Genomic DNA, 24,277 nt, shown 5'->3' with positions numbered 1-24,277 from the left:
TTCCCGCCGGTGAATCATCGCCTGCAGCGGCGGCGCCCGCAGTCCGTTGCAGTGAGCCGGGCCCTGGCCGCGCCCCAGCCGAGCGCAGTGCTCCGAGTCCCCCCGATCTCGCTCCCGGCTTAGCGCGGGCTCCTGGGGCCACACCATGGCGGGCATCGCAGCCAAGCTGGCCAAGGACCGGGAGGCGGCCGAGGGGCTGGGCTCGCACGAGAAAGCCATCAAGTACCTCAACCAGGACTACGAGGAGCTGCGGAACCAGTGCCTGGAGGCCGGGGCGCTCTTTCAGGACCCCTCCTTCCCTGCTTTGCCGTCGTCCCTGGGCTTCAAGGAGTTGGGACCCTACTCCAGCAAAACTCGGGGCATCGAGTGGAAGCGACCCACGGTAGGAAGGCGGCGGGATGCCAATCAGGGTGGGGTGCAAGTCCACTAGGGATATAAGGGGACATGGTCCAGGGCCTGGGGTGGGGCAGACCCAAGCCAAAGCACTGAAGGCCCCAGGACCCCCTCTGTGCTGCCCTAGCCCTGGATTCCTGTAAAGAAGCTTCCCCGGGAACCACCCATACTTCTCAGGACGGGTTAGGGGCATGAAGGCCCCCAAGTCCCACTAGCATGACCTCTAGGCGAGCCGCCTTCAGACTTCACAAAAACTCAGAGTGAACTTTTATTAACTCTAGTAGAAAAATGCTGGGAAACAATATCCTACTAGAATAAAAAGTCAGTGTCTAACTCGGGTTCTCTCTGCTTGGGAGAGAGGCCTGGTCATTTCCTGACCAGGATGGTCTCATGCAGTCGTGGTGATTAGGTTTATCCAGTGAAGTTTCTTGTTTGCAAAGGGCTGCTAGCTGAAACCTCCCATAACATTGACACTGAAAACTAACAAAGGACACGGATGTGCTCAAGGAGCTGGTTCCTCTACATTCTACTAGCTGGGGAATCCTCACCTGGGAACCTCATAGGCCCTTCCAAATCATCCTGCGCCTCAAGGTCTGGGTTGGGTCCTCTTGCCTTCCCAAGCCTTGGGACAATTTCTGCTGTCTAATCTACTTGTCCATTCTGAACTCCTGGTGGTCCCCTCTTCTATGGGACACCTCATTAGACTTCCCCTACCACACCTAGAGGAAGCTTCCTAGAAAATCTAACTTCTGGATTCCTGTTATGAGAATAAGGCTTCCTGCTCTGCTCCCACACACCTGAGCCTCCCTGGTCACCTTCTATTATCATAAAGTCTACCCTTAATTATCAAGAACTGGAGGACCAGGACATGGAGCACTTGGGTTCTCCTGACCTCAAATTCCCAATCTTCCTGCTTCAGCCTCCTAAGTGACTGGAATTACAGGTGTGTACCACCGCATCCTGCTCGGGTTCTCATTCTTGCTAACCTGCTGGGTGACCTTGGGCAGTTCATTTAACCATGTTGTGCTTTCATCTGTCCCTTTATCTAAAACAAGCCTTGATGCTTTAAATATTATCTCTTCTTGGACCATCAGGTATAGAGAAGGGGCTTAGTTCTTTCCTACCTTGGGTCCTCTCACCTGCCAGGCATATTCTTTCCTGGGTTTTGGGAATCTGGCTCATTCACATTCTTTAGAACTTTGTCACATGTCCACTTCCCAAAGAGAACTTTCTTGCCCATTCTTAGCAGCCTCTTCCTCCATGATGTTACTCTGTATCACTTACCCTCTGCTGATTTCCTTCATAGCACATTCACGGTGTAGAGATGTAATTACAGGGCTAGGGCAGAGGTAGTGCACTTGCCTAGCATGCCTGAGGCCCTGGGTTTGATCCCCAACAACACACATACACACACAAAATGTAATTATATATATTTGCTTGTCCTCTTAATGAATTGCAGGGACCATGTGTATATTACTTACCAATATACCCACTAGTGCCTAGCATGAGTAGTGCCCCTTCACTACTTCATTCATTCATTCATTAATATTTATTCACTCATTTATTCATTCATTAATATTTATTGAGTGCCTATTATATGACAGGCACTGTCCCAAAGGCTTAGGATACATCAGCGAACAAAACAGTGATTACTTGTAGAATGAATGAACATAAGATTGGCAGGAGTTTCAAATGTATTCTAGTTGTCAAAGTGATACATAAGTAGAAAATATGTTCACTTTACTTTTGTATAGCACTTTATAGTGTACATAGCAAATCCACACACTCCTTCACTTATTATTTCACTCAGTAAGCATTTATTGAACATCTACTATATACCAGGCATAATACAAATAGTGCAGATAGTTTCTATCTCTACAGATTTTTAGCGGGGGAAGGCATATCTCCCAATACTTGGAAATGCGTGTGGGACTTTCAGGTAGGGAAATAGAGAGATCTAGAGCCATTCTAGGCAGTGGGCAGGCAGGCTGTGCACTGCACAACCAAGGGGGAGTGTGCTATGATTATTCTCATTAAGCACTTGAAGAATGGAGCCTTGGGAAGGTTACATACTTGCTCAGTCAACCAGGTGTGCAGGATGGAGCCAGGTCTAGCCTGTGCATGGGTAGAACCCACCCCTTACTGCTGCCCTCTCTGCTCCATCCTACCTTGTCGAACACTACAGTTGTTGGGCAAGGGGAACAAATCATTTCCACTGGATTTGGATATAAACAAGTCATTAATGACCATAGCAGAGTGGAAAGGTTGAGCAAAAGCCAGATCGCCGTAGACTCCAGAGTAAGGGGACTGGAAATGAAGAAGAATGTGGTTCATTAATTTAAGAAGGGTGTCTGCGAAGAGAAGGAAAGGGAGAGAGGGAGAGAGAGGGAGAGAAAGAAAATGGAAAGTAGTGTGAGATCTGGGATCTGAGAGGCTGTTTTTTCAGATGAGAGTAACTTGAATGTGTTGAGATGTTGAGTCACCAGAGAGGAAGGGATGAAAGATAAAGGTGGGAGGAGATAATGAAACAGGGTCCCTGAGGAAGTGAGAGTAGGGGAAGCCACAGGGCGGGGCAGAGCCCTGCAGAGCCTGGCAGAGGAGCGGTTAGTGCTGCAGAAAGAAGGGACCCACCGCTCTCTCTCTGAGGGGATTTCACAACACTGGCAAGAGAGTGACTCCAGATGGGAAGGGGATAAAGCAGAAAACAACTACAGTCCCAGTGAGGTCCAGAGCCAGTGTAGGCCACAGTGAGGAGAAAGCCAGCAACACCCAACGTGGGCACGCGAGATCCTCCCAGCAGCCAGTCAGAAGGAGCAAGGGCAGGTGCTGTCAGGCCCCATTTCTCCCTTAAGAGGCTTATGACTTGCTATATTCAGCTGGCTGAACTCAGCCTCAAACCTGCAGGTCCTATCTCCAAGTTCAGTGATATTATCAACTTCCTCTTCAACAATAATAATACCAGGTAACACGTAGGGAATGCTTACCAAAGAACCTTAACACAGTTATCTCATTTAGCTCTCAGAACAAGCTTTTGTGGCAGGTACCTTGGTCATCGTCATCCCCACTTACAGATGAGGAAACCGAGGGATTAAGAGTTTAACTTGGTCCCGCAGCTCAGGAGGCTGAGGCAGGAGGATCACAAATTCAAAGCCAGCCTCAGCAAAAAGTGAGATGCTTTTGCTGAGACACTGTCTTTAAATAAAATACAAAATAAGGCTGGGGATGTGGCTCAGCTGTCAAGTGCCCCTGATTAAATCCCTGATACTAAAAAAAAAAAAAGAGTTTAACTTGAGCTGGGGGTGGAGCTCAGTGGTAGAGTGCAGAAGGCCCTGAATTCAATTCCCAGCATCACCCCCACCCCAAAAGAGTAACTTTCCACTATCATAGGAGCTCCAGGATTCATAATCAGATTATCAGAGTCCATAACTGAAGCCCCCTACCCCTTTTTCTGATGGTTACGTCCCATATTTAATTCAACACCCCCACCTGCTGTGCACAGGGTTCTGTTTTCTGAAGCATCTCTAGGCTCCAAAGTCTGAACTTCTCTGGAGATGCCACCAATGGCATGAGAAAGCTTCTGAAACATAATGGGAAAATCCTTCTGGGACAAGTCCCTGGCACGTGGTGGATGATCAGCATGATTCTCTATAAAGATGTTCCTAGCTCCAAGTGCAGCCAGGGTCCATCCTCTGGAAAAGTGCTGGGCTGGCAGGTCTTGGGCAAAGTTGGCCTCATTTCCTTGGCAGAGAGCTTTCTCATTGTCCCTGTCATCCCCAAACAAACTGATGGAGAAGCATGAAAGGAATGTGCTCTATGCAAACTGTGCTTCTAGAAATGTCTCTACCATCTGAGCCAGGATGGCTATCCCATCTCACCCAGGGAAAGTTCCTGCTTGAGAAGGGTCCCTAGGGTCCTGGGGCAGGGCATATATGAGCAGCTCTCGTAGCAGATGTGAATCCTGCAAACTGAGGTTACCAGAGCCAAGAGAAGCTCAGATTTGGGCCCTGACTTCCTCTGTGGCTTTTGGGTGGAGCTTTTCATAAGCAGGAAACGTGCTCAGAGAGGGCTGCTGGAAGGGCCAGAATTGTTCAAGGCTGGCTTCCACCAAGCTGCTTGTGACAATCACCCTAAGTTTTTAACACTAATCAATTAGAGGCAGCAGAGGAGTGGAAAGAGTTTGAGCTTGAAACCAGTAAGTTCCAATCCCAGTGCCATTTGCCACTTTTGAGCTGTGTAACTTTGGACACATCACCTTACCTCCTTGAGCTATTTCCTTGCCTGTTAGATGGGGTTAATACCCATCTTGCATTCCCGTCAGGGCTACCTGACATAAAGCTGTATGCACAGTGTCTGGTACACAGCAGCTACAGAATATTGGATGCTCCAAGTATCATGGCCCTCTGGAGGAATTCAGGAGGGCTAGATCTAGTCCCCTGCCCTCCAGAGGCACACCCATGAGCACCACCAGAGAGTGCACAGTACAACTCTCAACTGCATAGTATAGAGACTCTGGGACAGGACTCAAGGGGATGGGGACCAATGGCCTATGAATCAGGGCTTCCTGGAGGGGATGGCAAAGAGCTCTGAAATCTGGGACAGTGTGGAAGATATGGTGGGAGAGAGGAATTCTTCTAAAAGTCAGACAATTTGCATGAAGAAACAGTAGAGGGCGCCAGCATGGCGGCTCAGGTGGCTCTAGAGTGTGTGGGGAGTGGGGAAGGGTGGGGTCTCAAGGCCTGGCATAGAAGGCTGGACTCCTTCTCTGCCATGGCCCAGTGAAGTAGGCTTCAGGCAGTTGGGACTGTGAGGGGTCCAATGACTGCCCTCCTCAACCAGGAGAATTCCCTACTAACCCCTGACCTGACCTATGGAGCTCAGGTCACAAGGACCCCACCACAGCCCAGAGCTCTGACTTGGACTACAAAACTTCCTTCCCTTCCCTTCTGTCCCTAATAACACCAGTGCCCACCTGTTAGGCTGACAGCACTTTGTGGGTCTCATTCCCAGGAGATCTGCGATGAACCCCAATTTATTGTTGGTGGAGCCACCCGCACAGACATCTGCCAAGGAGCCCTGGGTAAGTGATGGGGTTGGGCAAGCTACAGGGTGCTCTCTCCAAGGATGTGACTGGAAGGAGTGAGGGACCATGTGTGGCTTCTGTCTTCCCCTGCTGCTTGGTGATTTCCATTTCCAAAAACCTCCCTGGAATTTCTTGTCCCCATCCCCAACCCCAGGCAGAGGCACACAAATGGGACCCCATGTGGCCTCTGCACTAGGTGAGTTACTGAGGTTACAGAGATGCTGTCAGTGGGGAGCATCAAGGAGCTTCGGATTTCACCCCTTGGTCTCTGTCCCTCCTAGAGCCAATATTACCAGTGATGCATGAGGCTGGCTCTGGGCCAAGGGCTGAGTAAGAGGATTTCCCCAGGCCAGTGACACTGTAAGGTATCAGTTCTGTGAGGTTTAAGACAAGGGACTGACTCAGTACAAACGAAGAGGAAACACAAGAGCTCGCTGCTGAGAGGAAGCTGAAGGACCAGGGCACACTCAGTGTTTGCAAGACAGCTCACCATGGCAACATAACAGTGAGAAGCAGGGCTTATGGGATGTATGTTTACATAAAACTAACTGGAATAGCTGAGGGGTGAGGGTCTGAGACCTTGCTATCTGAGGCCAAATTTGGATCTAGCTCTGCTTATGTGCTTGCTGAGGATTGGAACCCTTGGGGTCCTCTGGCTTTATGGTGAGAGCTCCCTGGCCTTCTGTGAAGTCCCAGCAGTGGTACCTGGGACTGTGATTTTTATGATTCTCAGAGAATCCACCCTCAGTGGTTTTTTTGTTTTGTTTTGTTTTTTGTGGTGCTGGGGATTGAACTCAGGGCCTTGTGCATTCGAGGCAAGCACTCTACCAACTGAGCTATATCCCCAGCCCTCAGTGTTTTTTTAATTCATAATAAATATGGACCTATAATTATTGGAGCAGATTATTTGCTCTGCTAAACTAGAAACCTATTTCCTGACATCAGATTCCCCAAACAAGTCCATCAGTAGCAAAACTCATCAACTAGAATTTACCTCCTTTCCTTGCCCATCTCATGTAGGCTTGGGTTCTCCTAATAATAACAGCTAATATTTAGTGAGCATATACTACTTTCCAGACACTGAACTAGACTTGCAAAATCATCCCCATTTTATTGATGAGGATGCCCAGGTCACTCACAGTTGTAGTGGGGGCCTGATATGCAAATTCATGCAATCTGACCCCAGAGCCTGTGTGTTTAACCTCAAGCTAGCCTCCTGGGAAAGAGTCTGGAAAAATTTCAACCACTGAAGGGCGTCAAGGCCTGTGCAGATCATTAGGACAAGCATAGAATCTGGGGGAGAATGTGACTCAGGGCTGAGAGAATAAAACCTGATTAATCTGACCTTAGACCCTGTGTGCAGATTACGGAGATGCTGGAGCACATTGTGACCCCCCCATCTCCCACTTCTTTCCTTCACCAAATATAGAGGACCAGAGGTCCTTAGGCACCTAACGTGGGTTCTCCAGGAAAATCCACTGGTTGGAAAAAATGGAGATTAACAGGGCTGGAATTTGGTGGACACTTTGACCAACACTGAGAACTTTGAAAAATTCAGAGATAAACCCAGCAATTGCAAAGTACCATTTCTGGACTAAACATCTACTTCAAAAGTTTAATAACATCTTAAGGGCCAAATTGCAAGTAACCGGTACATGATTTAAGTCCTATTTAAATATCACCAGGCCATTTGGAGAGGAGACAGACAAAACTTACATTCCTGGGAGAAGTTGCCCTCTCTAGGCGCCAAATCAAATAAAAACAAGCTGAATTTTTTTTTTTAATTTCTTAGAGATCTTAATTTCTAAGGTAGTTTTTAATCCACATTAACCATTTGTTCCCTTGGTCTTTTCTGTTGAAGGACCCTAGTTAGATTACACAGTAAATTGTATTTTACTGAACTCTCACCCTGATTCTGTGTTCAGAATGGTGAAGGAGTGGTGACCATAACCAAGTCCCAACATGCTCAGAAACCACAGGAATAGGGACTGTGGCAATAACATGAAGCAACATCAGTATTTGAGGGACTGTGGCCGACTGATCACTCAGAACCTCTGTCTCTTCTGAAAATTGGAGGGTAGGAGGGTAAATTAGATAACCTCAGAGACTCCCTAAGGTGTGGCATTCAGCTCTTCTAAAGATGTTCCTGGTTCCCTGTTCCTTGGGCTAGAAAGTTAAGAGTTCCTTGAGATCATCTTTCATCTCACTTATGGAATAATATCTGTGACGGTCACCTGTGTAACAGTGAGCGACTTGTAGAGCTCTTTTCCATTACATTATCTCTTGTAATCATCCCAAGGCTGCCTCTGGATCGCCACCGTGCTGTGCTGAGCAGTGATGTTGCGTGAAATTCTTTGTGTGCGTTTTCTACCCTGAGACTCACTCAGCTGTCCCAGTGAACCTGGGCGGGGGGTGGAGGGTATCCTTAGACTTGTACACTCCCAATGCCTGGCTGCCTTCCCTGTGCTTCCCAGCAATGGTTAATCCAAAGAGGGCTCTCACTCTCTTTCCCAGACGTCTCAGCTTCAAAGCTTCCCCCCTCCAGTGATTCAAACTCTTTGCAGAGCTGTGTTGACAGTGAGCCACCTGCAGTGCAGAATTTGGCTGTTGGAGGAATAAACTCAGCAAAGAAAAATCTGCCTTTAAGGCTGAAAATGCAGACTGAGCCTCAGCCAGATGTTGTCCTTGGCCAAATATGGCTCTATAATTGCTGAAAGTGACCAAGTGCTTACAGGTGATTGCCAATGGGAATGGCCCCCCAGGGGCCCAGGAAATTCCCAAGTCTGGAGCTTCTTTTACTTCTGGTGGTTTTCACTGGGCCACTGTACAGATCACAGGTAAAGGCAGCTCCCCAGTCTGGAAGATTCAGGTCACTGTGCCCAGCAGGCCTCTATCTGCCTGGGAAAGAGACCAAGGCTGACAGTACTGTCACAGCTGTTGGAACAGCGTAGCCTTTCTCTGGGTCCCTCAGAGTTTGAGTCACCCTGTTAACCAACCCCAGGAATGACCTGGACTCCCAGAACAACTACAGGAAAGTATTTGGCCACAGGGTGCCCCTCTCTACAGCCCAGCTGTGCAGAGAGGTGGAAGGAGCCAGACAGATGGTGAAGTTTCCAGTCTTGCTCCTTATGAGCCTGTGTGTGACTCTGGGCAGGTTACCTAACCTTTCTGAGCCTCATTTATTCTTTTATATAATAGGAATATAGAAGTCTCTGTCTTAAAATAGTCAAGCTTACCATTTTCAGCTTTACTGTGGTGTGAAAACAATACCCATTCAGAAACAGTACTTTGAATTTTGATCTTTTCCTGAGTAGTGATGTGTGCGGCACGAGACTCTCTTGACCCTGGTAGTAACAGCAAGCTGCAACTCCCGGCCAACTACACAATCCTGAGGGGACACACCCCCCACAGTGTCCTACAGTGAACTTGATTCACTAAAACACATGAGGTGTGCCACGCATGGTGGCCAAGCATGCCTGTAATCCCAGTGGCACGGAGGAGAAAGTTCAAGGCCAGAAGGCAGGAGGATTGCAAGTTCAAGGCCAGCCTCAGCAATTTAGCAAGGCCCTAAGCAACTTTGTGAAACCCTGTCTCTAAGTAAAATATAAAAAGGGCCAGGCATGTGGCTCAGAGGTTGGATGCTCCTGGGTTCAAACCCCAGTGCCAAACAACAACAACAACAAACCAAGAGGTGTGTAACACTTTGTCCTAAAACAGGCTTTGTGTTTGATGACTTTGCCCAACTGTCAGCTCTGAGCACACTTAAGGGGCTCAGAACATACTTAAGGTAGGCTAGACTAAACTATGGTGTTTAGTAAGTTAGGTTTATTACATGCATTGTTTTTAACATAATTTACTATTTTGACCGATACATTAAAAAATATTAAATGTCTTTTGACTCAGGACATTTTCAAGTTACACTGGGCTTATGAGGGCATAACCCCATGGAAAGTCACCTATATCGAAAAGCTTTCCTTCCCAGAGCTGGAGAAAAGTGAGATTGATACAGGCAAACACACTTGGCTTACTGTAGAGTCCTGAGCCAATTCAAGGGATCATAGATTGTTACTGAGTCCAACTATGTGAAAAGTCCTTTTGCCAAATCATAAAAGAGAAAGAGGGTGGAGGAGAAAAGGAAAAAGGAGAAACAGGAAATAAGTTGGGCTGGGAGCCAAAGCCTTTGAAAAGCTCAAAAATCCAAGGAAGGAAGTATCAAGGTGGCAGAAGGCAAACCTGGGGTGTACACAGGTAGTAGCACTCAAAAGGGCAGAAAGATAAATGGGGAAGGCTGGGGCTGTAGCTCAGTGGCAGAGCACTTGCCTAGCATGTGTGAGGCACTGGGTTTGATCCTTAGCACTGCATAAAAATAAACAAATAAAATAAAGGCATGCTGTCCATCTATAACTACAAAAAAATTTTTTAAATTAAAAATAAGAAATATATGGGGAGAAAATAAACATAAATGGGGCAGATGCGCATGCTTTGGTTTTAGAAGTTGAATTTCTGACTCTTTTAAATAATTTTAAAATGATAAATTTTAAATTTACCTTTATAATTGGTTCCCTTAATAATTTTAACAAGCTTAACTTCATTCTTTTAGAATAGTTTTAGATTTATTTTTTAAAAAATAAACAATGATATGTCAGTACAGAAAATTCCATGTACTCCATACCCAGCTTCCCCTGCTATTAACATTTCACATTTGTATTGCTCCCTTGCTCCAGTTGATGAACCAGTATCAATACATTACCATTCAAGTCCATACTTTTTTAGATTTCCTTAGTTTTGTTTGTTTTTTTTTTTTTTATGTCCTTTTGCTGTCCCAGGGTCCCCTCCACTCCAGGATACCACATTACATGTCTTTGTCATGTCTCCCTGGACCCTTCTTGGTTGTGACAATTTCTCAGTCTTCTTGTTTTGATGACCTTGAGTACTGGCCAGGGACTTTGTAGGATGCCCCTCTGTTCAGATTTGGAGGTGCAGTTAAAGAAAACAAAAATGCATGTAGTTAAAAAAGAAGACTAGACCATAGGGGTCGGCTGGTTTGATGGAGAAAGTAAATCCATTGTTTTCTTTCTTAAAAATAATCATCACATTGGGCTGGGGTTGCGGCTCAGTGGTAGAGTGCTTGCCTAGCATGCATGAGGCCCTGTGTTCGATCCTCAGAACTACATAAATGTAAAATAAAGATACTGTGTCCACCTAAAACTTAAGAATAAACATTTGAAAAAAAAATCATCATCACCAGCCCTCGGCCCTCACAACACACTCACTCCCAGCTGCAACCCCCCCCCCCCCCACCTCCTGGGGCGGATGTAAGTGTCCCTGAGTCACCTTTTCCTCTCCTCTCTTCTGTTGTAAATTCTCTTTTGCAGCTTTTCTCCCCTGAGGCTGCCGTATCTAAGCTCACTCATGAACAGGGCAGGGATGAGCTGTTAACCCTGCTATTTTACTTGCAAGTCCCTGTCCTGTCCTGGCTGGCCCCAGCCTTGACTGTCAGATCTCACGGCAACAGCCTCATCCCAATGCCTACAGGACAGATGTGTCCTTGGCTTTGGAGTAGGGTGGTAGGACAGAGCTCCCCCATGAAATCACAGGTAACAAGGGTATTTCCAGGCTCCTGCCTGCTCCCATAGGCCTGTGGATCAGAATGTGACTTTTCCCTAGGCTGGGTGCTCCCTCAGCTTTTCCACTAGCTGCCAGTGGCCAGGAGCCAGGCCACACCCCTGTTGTCTCATTTCTAAGAGGGTTGGATCAGATTTTCCTAAAGCTCACTACTTAGGACTTTCTGTAACTCTAAAATCTCCGACCCTCCACTCACCACCCTACACACCTGCCTTAGGCTGACTGAGGTTTGTTTATAAGCAATATTAGCTCCACTCCAAGGTCCATGGATCCTTGTTCAGCATCAGTCCCCAGCAGTATCAGCCAGAGAGAGATCCCCACCTGGGATTTCAGAAATGAAGATCTGTGTGTTCCATGATATCTGCTTGGTCCTGGCCAACAACTCTACAATGGAGCCCCAGGAGAACGTGGTCAACACTGCCTCTGGTTGGCCAGCGAGTATACAGTGAGACAAGCTAGACCAGCACTGTTCAGTAGTGATTTTAGCAATGATGAAAATATCTATCTGCATTGCCCAATATGGCAGCCACTAGCCACATGTGGTTGTTGAGCAACTGAAATATGACTAATGCAACTGAGGGATTGATTTGTAAATTGTTTAATTTATATGTACATAGCCACATGTGCCCTGTGGCTGCTGCACTGGACAGCACAGCCAACAGTTGGAGCTTTGGGAGTAGGGTGGTAGAATAGAGCTCCTCTATGAAATCACAGGTAACAAGGGTGTTTCGGGCGGGGCTCCTGCCTGCTCCCCATGAGTCTGTGATCTTCCCATCCCACTCTTAGGGTTGGAAAGGTCCTTACAACAGAGCCAAGCAGGATACATATACATAGAAAACATTTGTAAACATCAGGGGCAAGAGCAAGGACTTGGGTATCCAGCAGTTAGACCCTGGTCTCTTAGTTCTGCCACATACTGGCTCTGCTACTTTGATTGAACCATTATCTTTGTCAAGCCTGAGTTTTCTCATTTATAAAATGGGGGTAATAATAGTGCCTACCTCAGAGGACAGTGAAGATGAAGTAATGCACATGAAGTTCAAAGTAGGAGAGACTGAGGCCAGAGGCCATTAGTGCCACATGACCTGGACTCTTTCCTCTCCCCACACAGGCACTTGCCTCTAGTGTCCGGTGATTTTCAACCACAAGCTCCCACATACCCATCTGTGAAATGGAAGATGATGCTTGAGTCCTTTTCCCTTTTCCCACAAGGGGCACATCTTAAGACTACATGACTGAAAGGGGTCCTGGGAACCCAGGGGCTCTGGGGCGGCTCCTCCATCTCTCTGGGCATTGGAATACGAGTGAGAAAATCTTGGTGGGCCAACCCTCAGGTGGTTGTTTTTCTTGCATTTTTCTGTCCCTGGCCCCAGTGAGACTTTTTACCTTTAGCTCAACACTGTGAATATGAAGAAGCAAGAAAAACAGATGTTGTCCTTCTGGTTCCTCCAAGAGGTGAGGAAAGAGAGTTCCTGAAAAGTGGGATTTGGGGACAGGATCTGCAACACAGGGTAGGGTTTCCCCTTCTCCCTTCTCCCATGGTTCTGGTTGGGGGGCAGCAGGACCATAGGAAGAAAAGGGTGAGCAGGCAGCCATGGTGCATGAGGATCCACCTCTCTGGGGTACTAGGACATAAATACTGTGGTATCAGCTAGTGACCATGGGAGCAATGGTCCATCAGGGTCAGAGCTGCAGGGAACAAGGGCACAAAGATGAGACTTCAACAGGTGTGTCCTCTTGTTCCAGGGTGTGGCTGAGAAAGGAAGGGGACTCATCAGGCTTCCAGAGTTGCTACCAAAATCCAAAGTGGGAATGTTATGCCCCAGCATCGCTGTCTCCTTCCAGTCTTGCGTTTTAGGGCCTCCCCTCCTGCAGAAGTGGGAATGAGAGTGAAGCAAAGGGTTTGCACCTCTCTTTCTTCCAACCATGATGTAAATGACAAGTGATTAGACATGTGTGGGGAACTGTGGTTTGGGGTATTCTTCTCTGGGCTGCTGTCAGGCTGTGAAATGAGTAACAAGAGGACTGGCCCATTATGACTCATGTCACCCTGTCACCCTGCCACAGGCCTGGCACTGGGCCGGGTGTGTCTCCTCTTGAGAATCCCCTTCTGATCAGCTCCAGATGGTCCTAAGTTGGCCCTTCAAGGGTTCCTTCTCCTTCTAAAGATAAGACCCACAGCTGCCTGAGAGCAGAGATTCTCCCTTCCTGGGCTACTTAGGACCCGGAGACCTTTGTCCCTTCCCTCCTTTTCAGGCAGGGTGACAGGTCTGCTGGGGACTTAAAATACTGTTGTCTCCGAAGAGTAAAATGTAGCCAGAAGCAGCCTTCAGTGTCTTGGTCTGTTCATCTTTTATCCAGCCATCAGCAAGGAAAGCAAAAAACAAAGCACAACAGAAATGAGACAAGCAAGATTGAAGCCAGGGCCCGGATTCTCAGCTTTGCACAATTGACATTTGGGGTGGGTAATTCTTCCGGGGGGAAGGGATGTCCTGTATATTGTAAGATGTTCAGCAGCATCCCTTGGCTTCTACCCACTAATGCCAGTAGCTCCTCTCAGTGTGTGACAATCAAAAATGTCTCCAGACATTGACAAATGTCCCCAGTGGAGGAAGATTGGGAATGCCCTCCGTTGGGAACCACTGGTGGAGAGGGAACAAAGAGAGAGAGATGTGGAAACATAAAGTCCCAGGGAGGTCACTGGACAGCAAAGCACAGAATGACATTTGGGAGCCTGGTGCACTGGAGTGGCCAACCGAAAAGGATCCCAATGGAATCCTTACCTGCCATCTCGCTTCGGTGGAGCATGGCCCCAGAGATGAGTAAACATTGCAGGCAGAACACTGAGCAGGCAGGGGCGGGGCAGAATCCTTGGGATATCTGAGCATGTGGGAGAGGAATGCCAAGCTTCCACAGCCCTGGGAGGATCCCAAAGGAGGAGAGGGGGCCCTCCCTACTTCCTGGAGGACTCTCTCATTTTTCCCGGCAGACCTGTCTGTCTCCTTGGTATCCTGGCCCAGGCACCCTTCCAAACCACACCTCGGGAGAGTGTGGAGCACATCTCAGGTCCAGGGTGCCCTGGGGGCTGCAGAGCAGGCGTCCTAGGCATCCTGACACAGGCATCTCAGTGTTGGCTTGATTCTCTTGCTGGCATACCTAGAGGTGAAGGCTTGCTCAGCAGAGCCATCTTCCTGCTTCTGGCATGCATCAAATTTCACACTCCAGGCACAGAGCTCAGGGACATCTTTGTACCTGTAGCTGGTATATCCCACCTCCCCAAAATGAACAATGAGAGTGAGTCATTTGATCATTCTTTTTTGTGGTTCTGAAGGATGACTGGGCTGAGTGAGGTGACTCCCCCAGGGTCCCTCAGGTGGTGAAGTCAGATGAAGACATGGATGGAGTCATCTGAAAGCCCCCTCTTGCCCACATGTCTGATGTGAGGGCTGAAGGCTGGATCAACTGGGGTCTCGAGGGCCTCTGTCTCTTATGTGGTCTCTCTAGTGTTGGGGGGATGAAAGTGGCTGAACTTCACACAATGATGTATGTCTCAAGAGGGAGCCAGGAAACTGTGTCATCTTTTATAACCCAGCCCCATAAGTCACATAGCATTGCTTCTGCCAAATCCTGTTCATTAAGATAGAAGAAAAGCTCACCGGGGTTCAAGGGGAGGGAGCAGAGGTCCACCCCTTGATGGGGTGTACAAGGTTCTGGAAGAGCATGTAAGGCTAGAGATATTTTTTGCTGCCATTTTAGAAGATACCATGGTTTCTCCTCCTTTTTGCCCTTTACCAGTGGAGACCCAAGACAGCTAGGGTACCAGCCTGTCAGGGTTTGAGGGTGTTTTCAGGTCTTCCCAATGTGCCAGGTGGCCGGGGACTCTAGCTGGGCTGATTTGGCAGCCTCTGGACTCCATTCACCCATCTCTGAGACACCCAGGGGCCCTGACTGCACAGGCCAGCCTCTGCCTCTCTGCTTCCAGTCAGCCAGATTACTGGGTTCCTGGCATAGAAAAAGCTCTGGACTGGGAGCTTCAGTAAAACAAGATAAAATAACCTCTATACATAAAGATTCTTTCTGCAGCCTTCCATCCCCACATCCAAGCAGTCCTTTCTGTTTTGGGTTCTCAATATGTCCCTAAACCTCCTTGTTCTCCTATTTCCCCATTATCCCAGGGCAGGCCTTAATTCTCTCCTAGATTCTTGCTGTAGGTGTCTCCCTGTCTTAAATTCATTTTGTCTTTAATTCATTGCTGCCAAAAGCTTCGTCCTCAGGTAGCTGATGGAAGTGGTAGAAGCAAATGATAAAGTAGATGAACTAAATGTAAGAGGTGATCATGCTTTGATAGGAGTCAGCTGGGATGTGGTGACCCTTACCATAAGGACATGAAAGGGGAACAGCAAGAGGTTAAGAGGGGCGTCCAAAGGATGAGTCCCCAAGGATGACTAAGGAGAGAGGTGGGGGGAGGGCCTTCGATGGCCCTGGTAAGGGAGCAGAGCGCACTTCCCCAGCAAGGAGAAAGCAAGTGCTTTCTGGAAGGAAAGGGTAAGAAGGAACCTTAGCTTAAATGCCCTCCAGGGTTAGTTCAGATTTCAAAGCTGCAGCCCTAGATGTCCACCCTAAACTCTCCAGCCTCAGCCCTCTCTACCCACCCAGCAGCCCATATTGCCTGCCTGTCCTGTCCGTGTCCCTTCCTCAAGCCTTTGGTGTCTGCATCCTTGACCGTCCGTCTCCCTGAAAATGCTTCCGCCCACCTCGTCCAGTCCCAGCTCCCCACCCCAATTCTGTAATCGAGTTTCCATGCCTGACCCCCACTGGCTCTGAGCTAGCTGCCTGGATGGGGCTGTCATGGAGGAGCGGATGAGCAGACGAGGAGCTTGAGACTAGATTGGAGGAAGAAGAGATACCCAACCTGAGTGGACAGGAGGAAGGACAGAGTCTGGCCACAGAGGAGAGAGGGAATCTTGAGTGCAGAGGCAGGTGGAGGGCTTCTGGGAGTGACACAGCTGGCACTGGCTTGGTTTCCCATCTGTATTCTCCAAGATGAGTAGCTTCTTAGGTTCAGCGTGTGTGTGTGTGTGTGTGTGTGTGTGTGTGTGTGTGTGTGTGTGGCTGTGTCTTACTTCACCAAACACAAGCTCCCCTCTGCAGACATGGGGACTGTTACTTAACTGTGGCTGGTGAGGTTGAATCAATAGATGGCCAGACACCACCCCTGTCCTTGAAGAACTTCCATTCCACTGGGACTGTCAACAGGTCATTGTGCTCTAGTGGGACAAAGCTGTGACAAGGATGGCTGAATCAGAAGCCTAGCATGTCCTGGATTCCCTGTAGGGCCTCCCAACTCTTCTTTGCTTTCCTGTTTGGGAAGGAAAGACAGCCACAGAGGAAGGGAAAGAAGAAAACAAGTATCATCCCCCCACCCCCGGGAAAACCCACCAAGCAGCCGCAAATCTGAGTAACCCAGCCCTGTCCTGCTCCCTGCAGTGGCCCAGGTGGCCGCAGCCTGTACACAGAATTGCTTCAGGATGCGGAGGTGGGGTGGGGGGAGGGGGAGTGCAGCTCTGGAAATTTACTGACATGGCCCTGGATGAATTTCTCTTTTCAGAAGAGGGCCCTGGAGCTTAAAGAAGCCATTCATAAGAGAGCTCTGTCCTCAGGGGAGGGTCTGGGCACGCCTTGGGTTACCAGGGTCCTGTTTGTGAGCCTAGGTGCAGAGGGAAGGGGTGCTCACAGCAGAGCCCCAAGAGGGCCAGCCCAGCTGGAGACAATTAGTCCTTTCATCCAGGTAGCCTGAGTGACCCTGCAAGGAGGGGGCAGCTGTGCTGTCTTAACATCCCAAACTCTACTTAGACCGCCTTCGCCAAACAAATTAGCAGGGGTAGGGGAAGTTTGGATTTGGAGGGCACTCCCTGGACTTGTCCTTGTGCAAATGTGGCTCAGGTGGTCTCAGCAGGTGCCTCAGAGTAGGCCAGAGAAAATGTCAGTAAATAGTTGTTGAATAAATGGAGAAATCAAGACTGGGATGCTCTCCTGCCTTAGACAGGAAGACAGTAATGGTTCCTTGGGAGCACCCACAACCCAGAGGCCTAGGGAGAGAATGGTGCTCATGACTACAGACTCAAAAGGAGGGGTTGGCTCCTAAAGTCCCCTCTTGCCTTGTGTTCTGTGATGGGCAAAGCAAACAAAGGACTATAAAGCTTGCTTCACCCCAGGTGGAGAAGAACACTGGATGGAAGAAAAGGGGGAGCTCCATAGTCCCAGCGGGAGCTCTGGGTCCAATTGGGGCCACCACCCTGCAGTGGTACTTCTGGGTCTTGAATAAATATATTTGTACCCAAGATCTCATCAGGACTCATTCTGTACCTTTATTTCCTCATTTGAACCCTATCCCTTTTTTTTTCTGAAAGTTTTTAGAGGCTCAGGAAGATGAAACATATGCTCTGTCTCTCAGGGGTCCCATCCTTCCCCCCACCCTCCCTCCTCACTCCCTCCTCAGCCACACCCCTCTCCACCCCTCACTAGCCACACCCTTTTCAGTACAACACTGCCAAATGTGGCAAGGTTTGCACATAATGAAAATAAAAACAGAAAATGCTTACAAACACTATTTTAAGTACTTTATATATTTTCTCCCGTTTATTTCTCTCCTGGGGAAGGCAGATTATTAGTATTAAATTCATGTTATATATAAGGAAACTGAGTAATGTCCCCAAGTCAGAGCCAAGACTTGAACTCCATGTTCTGACTGTAGCATTTCGTAATCTTTTGGAGTAGGATGAAGAAAGAAACCTGACTCCTTCCCCTAGAAAAATGCATATATTTGCATACAGGCAAAATGTGCACAAAATATTTGGGCTTCCAGATCCGCTTTTGCATCTGATCCTAGTAACCTTCTGAGGATGTGCCCTGTCATTATCCCTCTTCCACAGCTGAGAAACACAGGTCAGAGAAATTAAGAAATATAACCAAGTTCACATAATCCTAAACAGTAGGATCAGGACCCAAATCCAGGTCTTCTGGCCACAAATCCAGTTTTCATTCCCACCCACATCTAGTCAGGCTTCCTAGGTCTAGCTCAGAGGTCTTTCCACTGAGCTCCATTCTGGTTTGGGGGGGGGGTCACCTGAAGGTCCGGAGTGGACATGGGGTGCCTGTGGGGTGCCCTTGAAGCCATTTACCCAGTGCCTAGTAATGATGGGGGCCAGCCAAAGTCCAGGAGTGAGCACATCAGCCCCACTTACTTGGAACCCTCACCGTCTAGCACTGTCTGGCCTGGCTGTTCTGCACACCAAGTGTCCAAGGTTCTCAATCCATGATGTTAAGGACAGTCTGCCTATCTGATTGGCTCAGCACAATGCAGCAGAGAGGTGCCTAAGACAATGTGGAAAGGGCGGACTCAGCCCCGGAGAGGAAGGTACCAGGAAGGGAGATCCCAAGTGGCTTGGCGGGAAACAAAGCCAGCCACAGGGGAGGGAGAGGGCAGCCAAAGTCCTAGAACTTGAGGAACCCGGAGAGGGTGGAGTAGGGGCAGGTGTCTCCTGGTGCCCGGAGGCAAACCAGTGTCAGAGAAGATGATGGATGAAGTCAGAAGCCATAGACAGCCAGCAAGATCAGTGCTTCAGGAGAACAAGCATGAACCCAGCCCCCAGCCAGACTTGCCCTTCATGGGGATCCTGGAGATCCCAATGGGGAAGACAGGGAATCTCGGTGCTGACCTTAGCAAAAGATAAATGAGCAAGCCTGGCTTTGAGACTCTGGACCCCCTCCTCTGGGTAATTTCCTTCCAACCACACAGGTTCCGCATTCCCAGAACCTTGCCTCTCTCATCTTCTCCCTGAAACCCTGAGGTTTTAAATCCAAGGGTTCACTTTCCACAGTATTTGCAGCCCAAGTCTTATCCTGAATGTTGAGAGAGAGGCTTGTTTTTTTTGTTTTGTTTTGTTTTTGTTTGTTTTTTTCCCTGTTATAGAAACTAAGACTAGATGTTGTTGGACAGGAGGCCCCTGAATCCTGTGCTATAATAGGCAGCCCCTGCTTGACAAGCACAAGGTTGGTGGAACACTGACAGTCCTCCCAGCCCCTCAGCTCCAGGGTCTTCCAGGACAGCTCATCTCGGGTGGGGCAGTCTTAGTGAAGGAATGGCCAATTCTGTCCAGCTGCTGCCAGCACCTTGACTGGGGGACTGCGGAACCTCCAGGCAGGGTTGGCTTCTTTTAACCATGGCTACATCCAGCAGAGGCCTGCTAAAAGAGATATCACTGACACCAAACTTCCTCCCCTGGGAAGGCACAAATTCTGTCCAGTCGATGATAAATATCTACAGTGACCCTGCTCTGACCCTGCGTATGTCCAAGACACTGGACAGATGAATGCCAGCATCAGGATCCCAGGATGAAAAAATCAGACAAGAGATAGTGAGTCAGAGCTATATGGTGACGGAGGCAGAATTCCTGTTTACATGGGCCTCGTCTCATTCAAAGGGAATGCAAGGCCCAAACCAACCAAGCAACACAAAACAACCATGTAAAGAAAAGAAAAGCATCCAGTTCTAAAGAAAAGACAATTCAGAAAAAAGAGGGTGCCAGTCGAGGTAGCACATACCTGTAATCCCATCGACCTGGGAGGTTGAGACAGGAAGATCACAAGTTCAAGGTCATCCGCAGCAATTTAGCAAGACCTTGTCTCAAAAAATAAAAAAGAGCGGAGAGAGAAAACAAAAGGCATAGATACTGTCAGAAGCATCTAGGGTGGTGCAAGTGGGAATATCTGATTCTGAGCAGTTTAGCTTTCTGGGGAATCTGACAGGGTGAGCCAGATACACAATGTACCCTAAGTGATCCAGCATTTCCAGTGGACTCAATGGGGCACTGGCCATGTGAGATGTCAATAACAAGTTCCAGAGTCCAAGAAGGCATTTATTTTATGCCCTGCTCCCCTCCACCCATCTCAGGGAACGTCACCATGTGAATGTATTGAAAGAAGTCTCCATATTCCACCTGGTTAGCTTTGCCTTTCCCGAACTTATTTTGTCATAACACATAAAGTTTTCTCAAGGAATACCTGTTAACTTCTTTAGGAACTGATTTCTATAGAACACACTTTGGAGGGATACTGGGGTAAACCAGTTGATTGGTCATTTGTTGTCATCTCAGTATAGACCAACTATTATGGAAAACTTCTGCCAAAAAGTAATTTTCATTTTAGAATATCTAATGTTAAGCTATTCTTTTTAACTACAAGACTGATATAATCTCAATAGTCTTATCAATGGCAACAGACTAACTTTTATGATAATAAGACCATAATCTATGCATGCAGGGTACATATTGCTCTTTTATATAACAGATCATCCAAAAATAACTTCAGAGTGTACAGATTTGAGTTACCAAAGGTAACTGTGTTCCAGCATTTTTTTCTTTTTCCTTTTCCTATTTTTTTTTTCATTTCCCCCCCTTTTTTTTTGTTCTTTTTGTTATACATACTGTTCTGTATCTTGCTTTGTTTTGCTTACCATCTCTTGGAGATGATTTCATTCAACAGCACCTTTGCTCTGTTTTATGGCTGCATTTCATTGTAAAGATGAGCCATAATTTATTTCAGCAGTCCCCTCTGAATGGGCATTTAGGCTGTCCCCAATCTTGCTATTACAAGCAGTGTTGCATTGCACACACCATTTCTCATGTGAGTGTGTCTGGAGGGAAGATCACTGGAGATGGCTGCTGAGCACACTGATGATATTATTAGATGGCCTTTATAAAGATTGCCCCGATCTCTGCATTCACTGATGGGTTATGAGAGTGTTTATTTCCCTGCAGCCTCCTTAGGAAATCAAAATTTTTTTTTCCTTGCAATATTGGATATGGAACCCAGAGCCTCACATATGTTAGGCAAGGGCTCCCCTACTGAGCTACACCCCAGCCCTGAATCACACTTTTTAAATTTCCCAATCTGAAAGATTAAAAAAAAAATGATATCTCAGTATAGTTCTATGTTACATCTCTTCTATGATGAGTAAGGATGTGTATTTGTAATTTTTTTCTTTTTCCATTAACTCTGTTTATATCTTTGCCTAGTTTTCTATTGGATGTGGCCTTTTCTTCTTTATCTGCCAGAAAATTTTACCTTTGGCCTAGGATCTGAATAACAGATATTTCTGTGTTATTTTTTTCTACTTTGACTTTGTTTATTGTGGCTTTATGATGTATTTTTTTACCTTAATGTAGTTAAATTTATTTAAATATTATTAACTTATCATTTTTAAATCTGTGGCTTCCAGATTACAATCTTTAGGTACAATCTCTACTCTGAGATTGTAATAGAATTTTCTCACTGTCTCTTCTAGGATTTTTATGGTCTTCTGTAAATATAATGTTTATATTAAATATCATCATACTAAAATATGAATCAAGTATGATATAAATAAACATGTAGATAGTAAACATATAAATAAGTTTCTAGATTTACCATATTTATAGTTTATAATATACATATAAATATATTTATAATAGATAATATTAAATGCTTATATATAAATATTACTCATCAAGAATTAAGCCTGGCAGCTGCAGTTGTAGCTCAGTAGTAGCGCACTTGCATAGCTTGTGTGATTTTGATCCTCAGCACCACATAAAAAATAAATAGAGTATTATGTTAAAAATATATATATATATTTTTTTTTTTTTTAAGTTGAGCCTTATGACAAACTGAACTATAGCTTGATTGTTTTCTGGATGGCTACTCAGTTCTAGTTTCACTTGTGAATAATTTATCTTTATTAAACTTCAGTATTTGGGACTACTTCTGGACTTTGTGTTCTGTGTTACTTACCTATCTGTAGAGTCATGTACAAGTTCTGCACTATTTTAATTACATATCTTTATATGTGTTTTAATATCTGATGGAGCTTGATTCCCTTCCCTTTTAGATTTTTTTTTTCTGGTTATGCTTTATGTTTAAATTTTTCTTATAAACTTTAGAATCAGCCAAGTTAAAAAAAAAAACTTTTAAAAAATTCTATTCCTATTTTTATTGGGATCACATTAAATTTATAGAGTAATTTCAGAGGGAAAAGCACTTTTATGGTAATGAGTATTTGTAACAAAATATATGGGTTTCTTTATAAAATAGGGCAAGTGATTGGCTAAGCTCCTCCAGGCAGGCTTGCTGCACCCTTGGGGTTAATTAATAAAGGTGACAGCTGACCAGCGCCTCCCAAGTAGTCAGAGAAGTTCTGAACACTCTTAAGAGACAAGCAGCTTATATCTTGAGCCTTCTATAGTCAAAGGAGGAAGCAGAGCTGAGCTCCTCTCAGAAGAGGCCTGGAACTGTGAGTTGGGAGCAGTTGTCAGGATTCTAGAACCGGGAGTGGGTTGTATATAGTGCCTCCTGGAGGAAGCTGTGACCTACAGTCAAGGAACACAACTGGCTGGATCCAAACTCAGAGAAGGAGCCAAGGAAGACATGGTCCTAACCTTACCTTCCTTGCTTGGTCTCCACTGGCTAACCTCCCCCCCCCACCACCACACATACCCAGGAACTAGAGTTGCTGGGGCCCTGTGAGATCCACTGAGGAGGGCAGAATGAAGGGTGTCCAATAGACATAGAGAGGCAAGCAGAAGGTACCCACCAGGCACTCAATACCATCTGACCATGGTCCAATACTCAGGTCCCCAAGATAATTGTTTCTTCTTTGAGATAAATGGTGTAATTGGAGATCAAAAAGTTGTCAACAGGTAACCCAGCATAAACAGAGTACCTGTATAATAACTAGAAAGCCCACCAGGAGAGGAGGGTAGGGGTTTTGTTGTGCAAAATACTGTTCAGTGACAGTCCTCTGAGGTGGGCCATGATCTGGGTGGCCATCCCACCCTCCCTTCTGTCACAGTATATTCTTGTGTGATTGAAGAGCAGAACCCAAATAAATGAGCCTGAGGAATGCCCTATCTGTTAACGTCCAGAGTCTTTTAGGGATTCATATGTGAAAACCTTTGTAGAATCTCTTTCAAGCCCCAGCCATGTGGCAACATTCCAGGAGAGGCCTCAGTCATTGAAGGCACTCTCTGAGGCTTTCCTGGAGCTAAAACCAGCTGGAGCCATAAGCGGTTTATGAAGTATTTGAGTTAATCCAGTTATCAGGCCCCTCCCAAACTAGCTAGCCTTGTTCTGTCCAACCCAGATGTAACTGCTCCAAACAGGCTCTGCTATGTAGAGATTCCCTGGACTTCAACTAGGGTCCCTCTCCAGGGCCAAGTTGCCACAGGATTATTCAGAATAGAAGTGTTTCCATAAATTATTTTAGAGAACCCTCAGCAGGGAAGGCCAGTGTGAGGCCCTAAGCTGATGAGGTCATATAACAGGTGTGGCTGCAGGGAGAAACCTGGTAGATATGGGCCATCCAGGTGGAGTGAGCAGGAGGCCAGTGAGAGAAAAAACACTATGCAGATGCTGAAACATAATCAGGTCACCTCTCAAGGACAAAAGTCCCTAGACACTGTCCTTTGAATTAGGTGAATTCAGAATTGACACCAGCCTCTTTGCAAAGTAAACCATGCGGGTTATACATTAAACACTTCTAATGCTCAGGCCAACATAACAGGCACTCATTAACTGAAGCCTTGGGGTGAGCCACTCAACCCCCTTAAACCCCAGTTTCCTCAATTACGAAACAGAGGATAAAATTACCTATCCTGGACTGTTTGGTGACAATGAAATGAGATGATCATGTTGTAATACATGAGAAGCCTTTAGCCCAAGGCCTGGTGCAGAGTAAACCTTTGTGAATGTAAACTGTTGTCATCACTATGCAGATCTTGCAACTGAGGAAGCTCCTATGAGCAGATATTCAAAGAAATCAAAGGAATCCACTAGGTAATGAGCTTTTCAACTTCAAAGTGTTTTGCTTTGATTGGGCAAGGGAATGAGCTAGCTAAAGAATCAAGCATAAAATAGGATTGAATGCCTCCCCCTTATTAGAAGTCAAGATGTAGTTCTTGTGGGCCTCTGTGCCTCCCTTAACTCCAGAGTGTGGAAAATAGATGAAAAACTTTTTGAAATTTTGACTAAAATGCATGTAACTTGTTTCCTCTGGCCTTTGCTGTGATCTTAATGCCATTGTCTCAGCTGTGCAATGACAAATTGTCATGTTTGGGTGAATTACATTGTATTGAATAGGTGACA

General features: G+C 46.6%; 1 protein-coding gene across 1 annotated transcript in view; it reads left to right on the top strand.

Annotated features, from left to right (window-relative positions):
* The window catches only part of Capn2 (calpain 2), a 52,810-nt gene continuing 28,533 nt past the window's right edge, over positions 1 to 24,277 (top strand). Inside the window, exons 1-2 of the mRNA XM_027934712.2 lie at positions 1 to 382; positions 5,401 to 5,470. Coding sequence (XP_027790513.2) covers positions 146 to 382; positions 5,401 to 5,470 — 307 coding nt within the window. The 5' untranslated portion in view covers positions 1 to 145. The remainder of the gene's footprint in view (positions 383 to 5,400; positions 5,471 to 24,277) is intronic.

This window comes from Marmota flaviventris, chromosome 12 (genome assembly GCF_047511675.1).
Source record: "Marmota flaviventris isolate mMarFla1 chromosome 12, mMarFla1.hap1, whole genome shotgun sequence".
Lineage (NCBI taxonomy): Eukaryota > Metazoa > Chordata > Mammalia > Rodentia > Sciuridae > Marmota > Marmota flaviventris.
The sequence above is the reverse complement of the archived record's forward strand: the minus strand, read 5'-3'. Positions and strand labels throughout refer to the sequence as shown.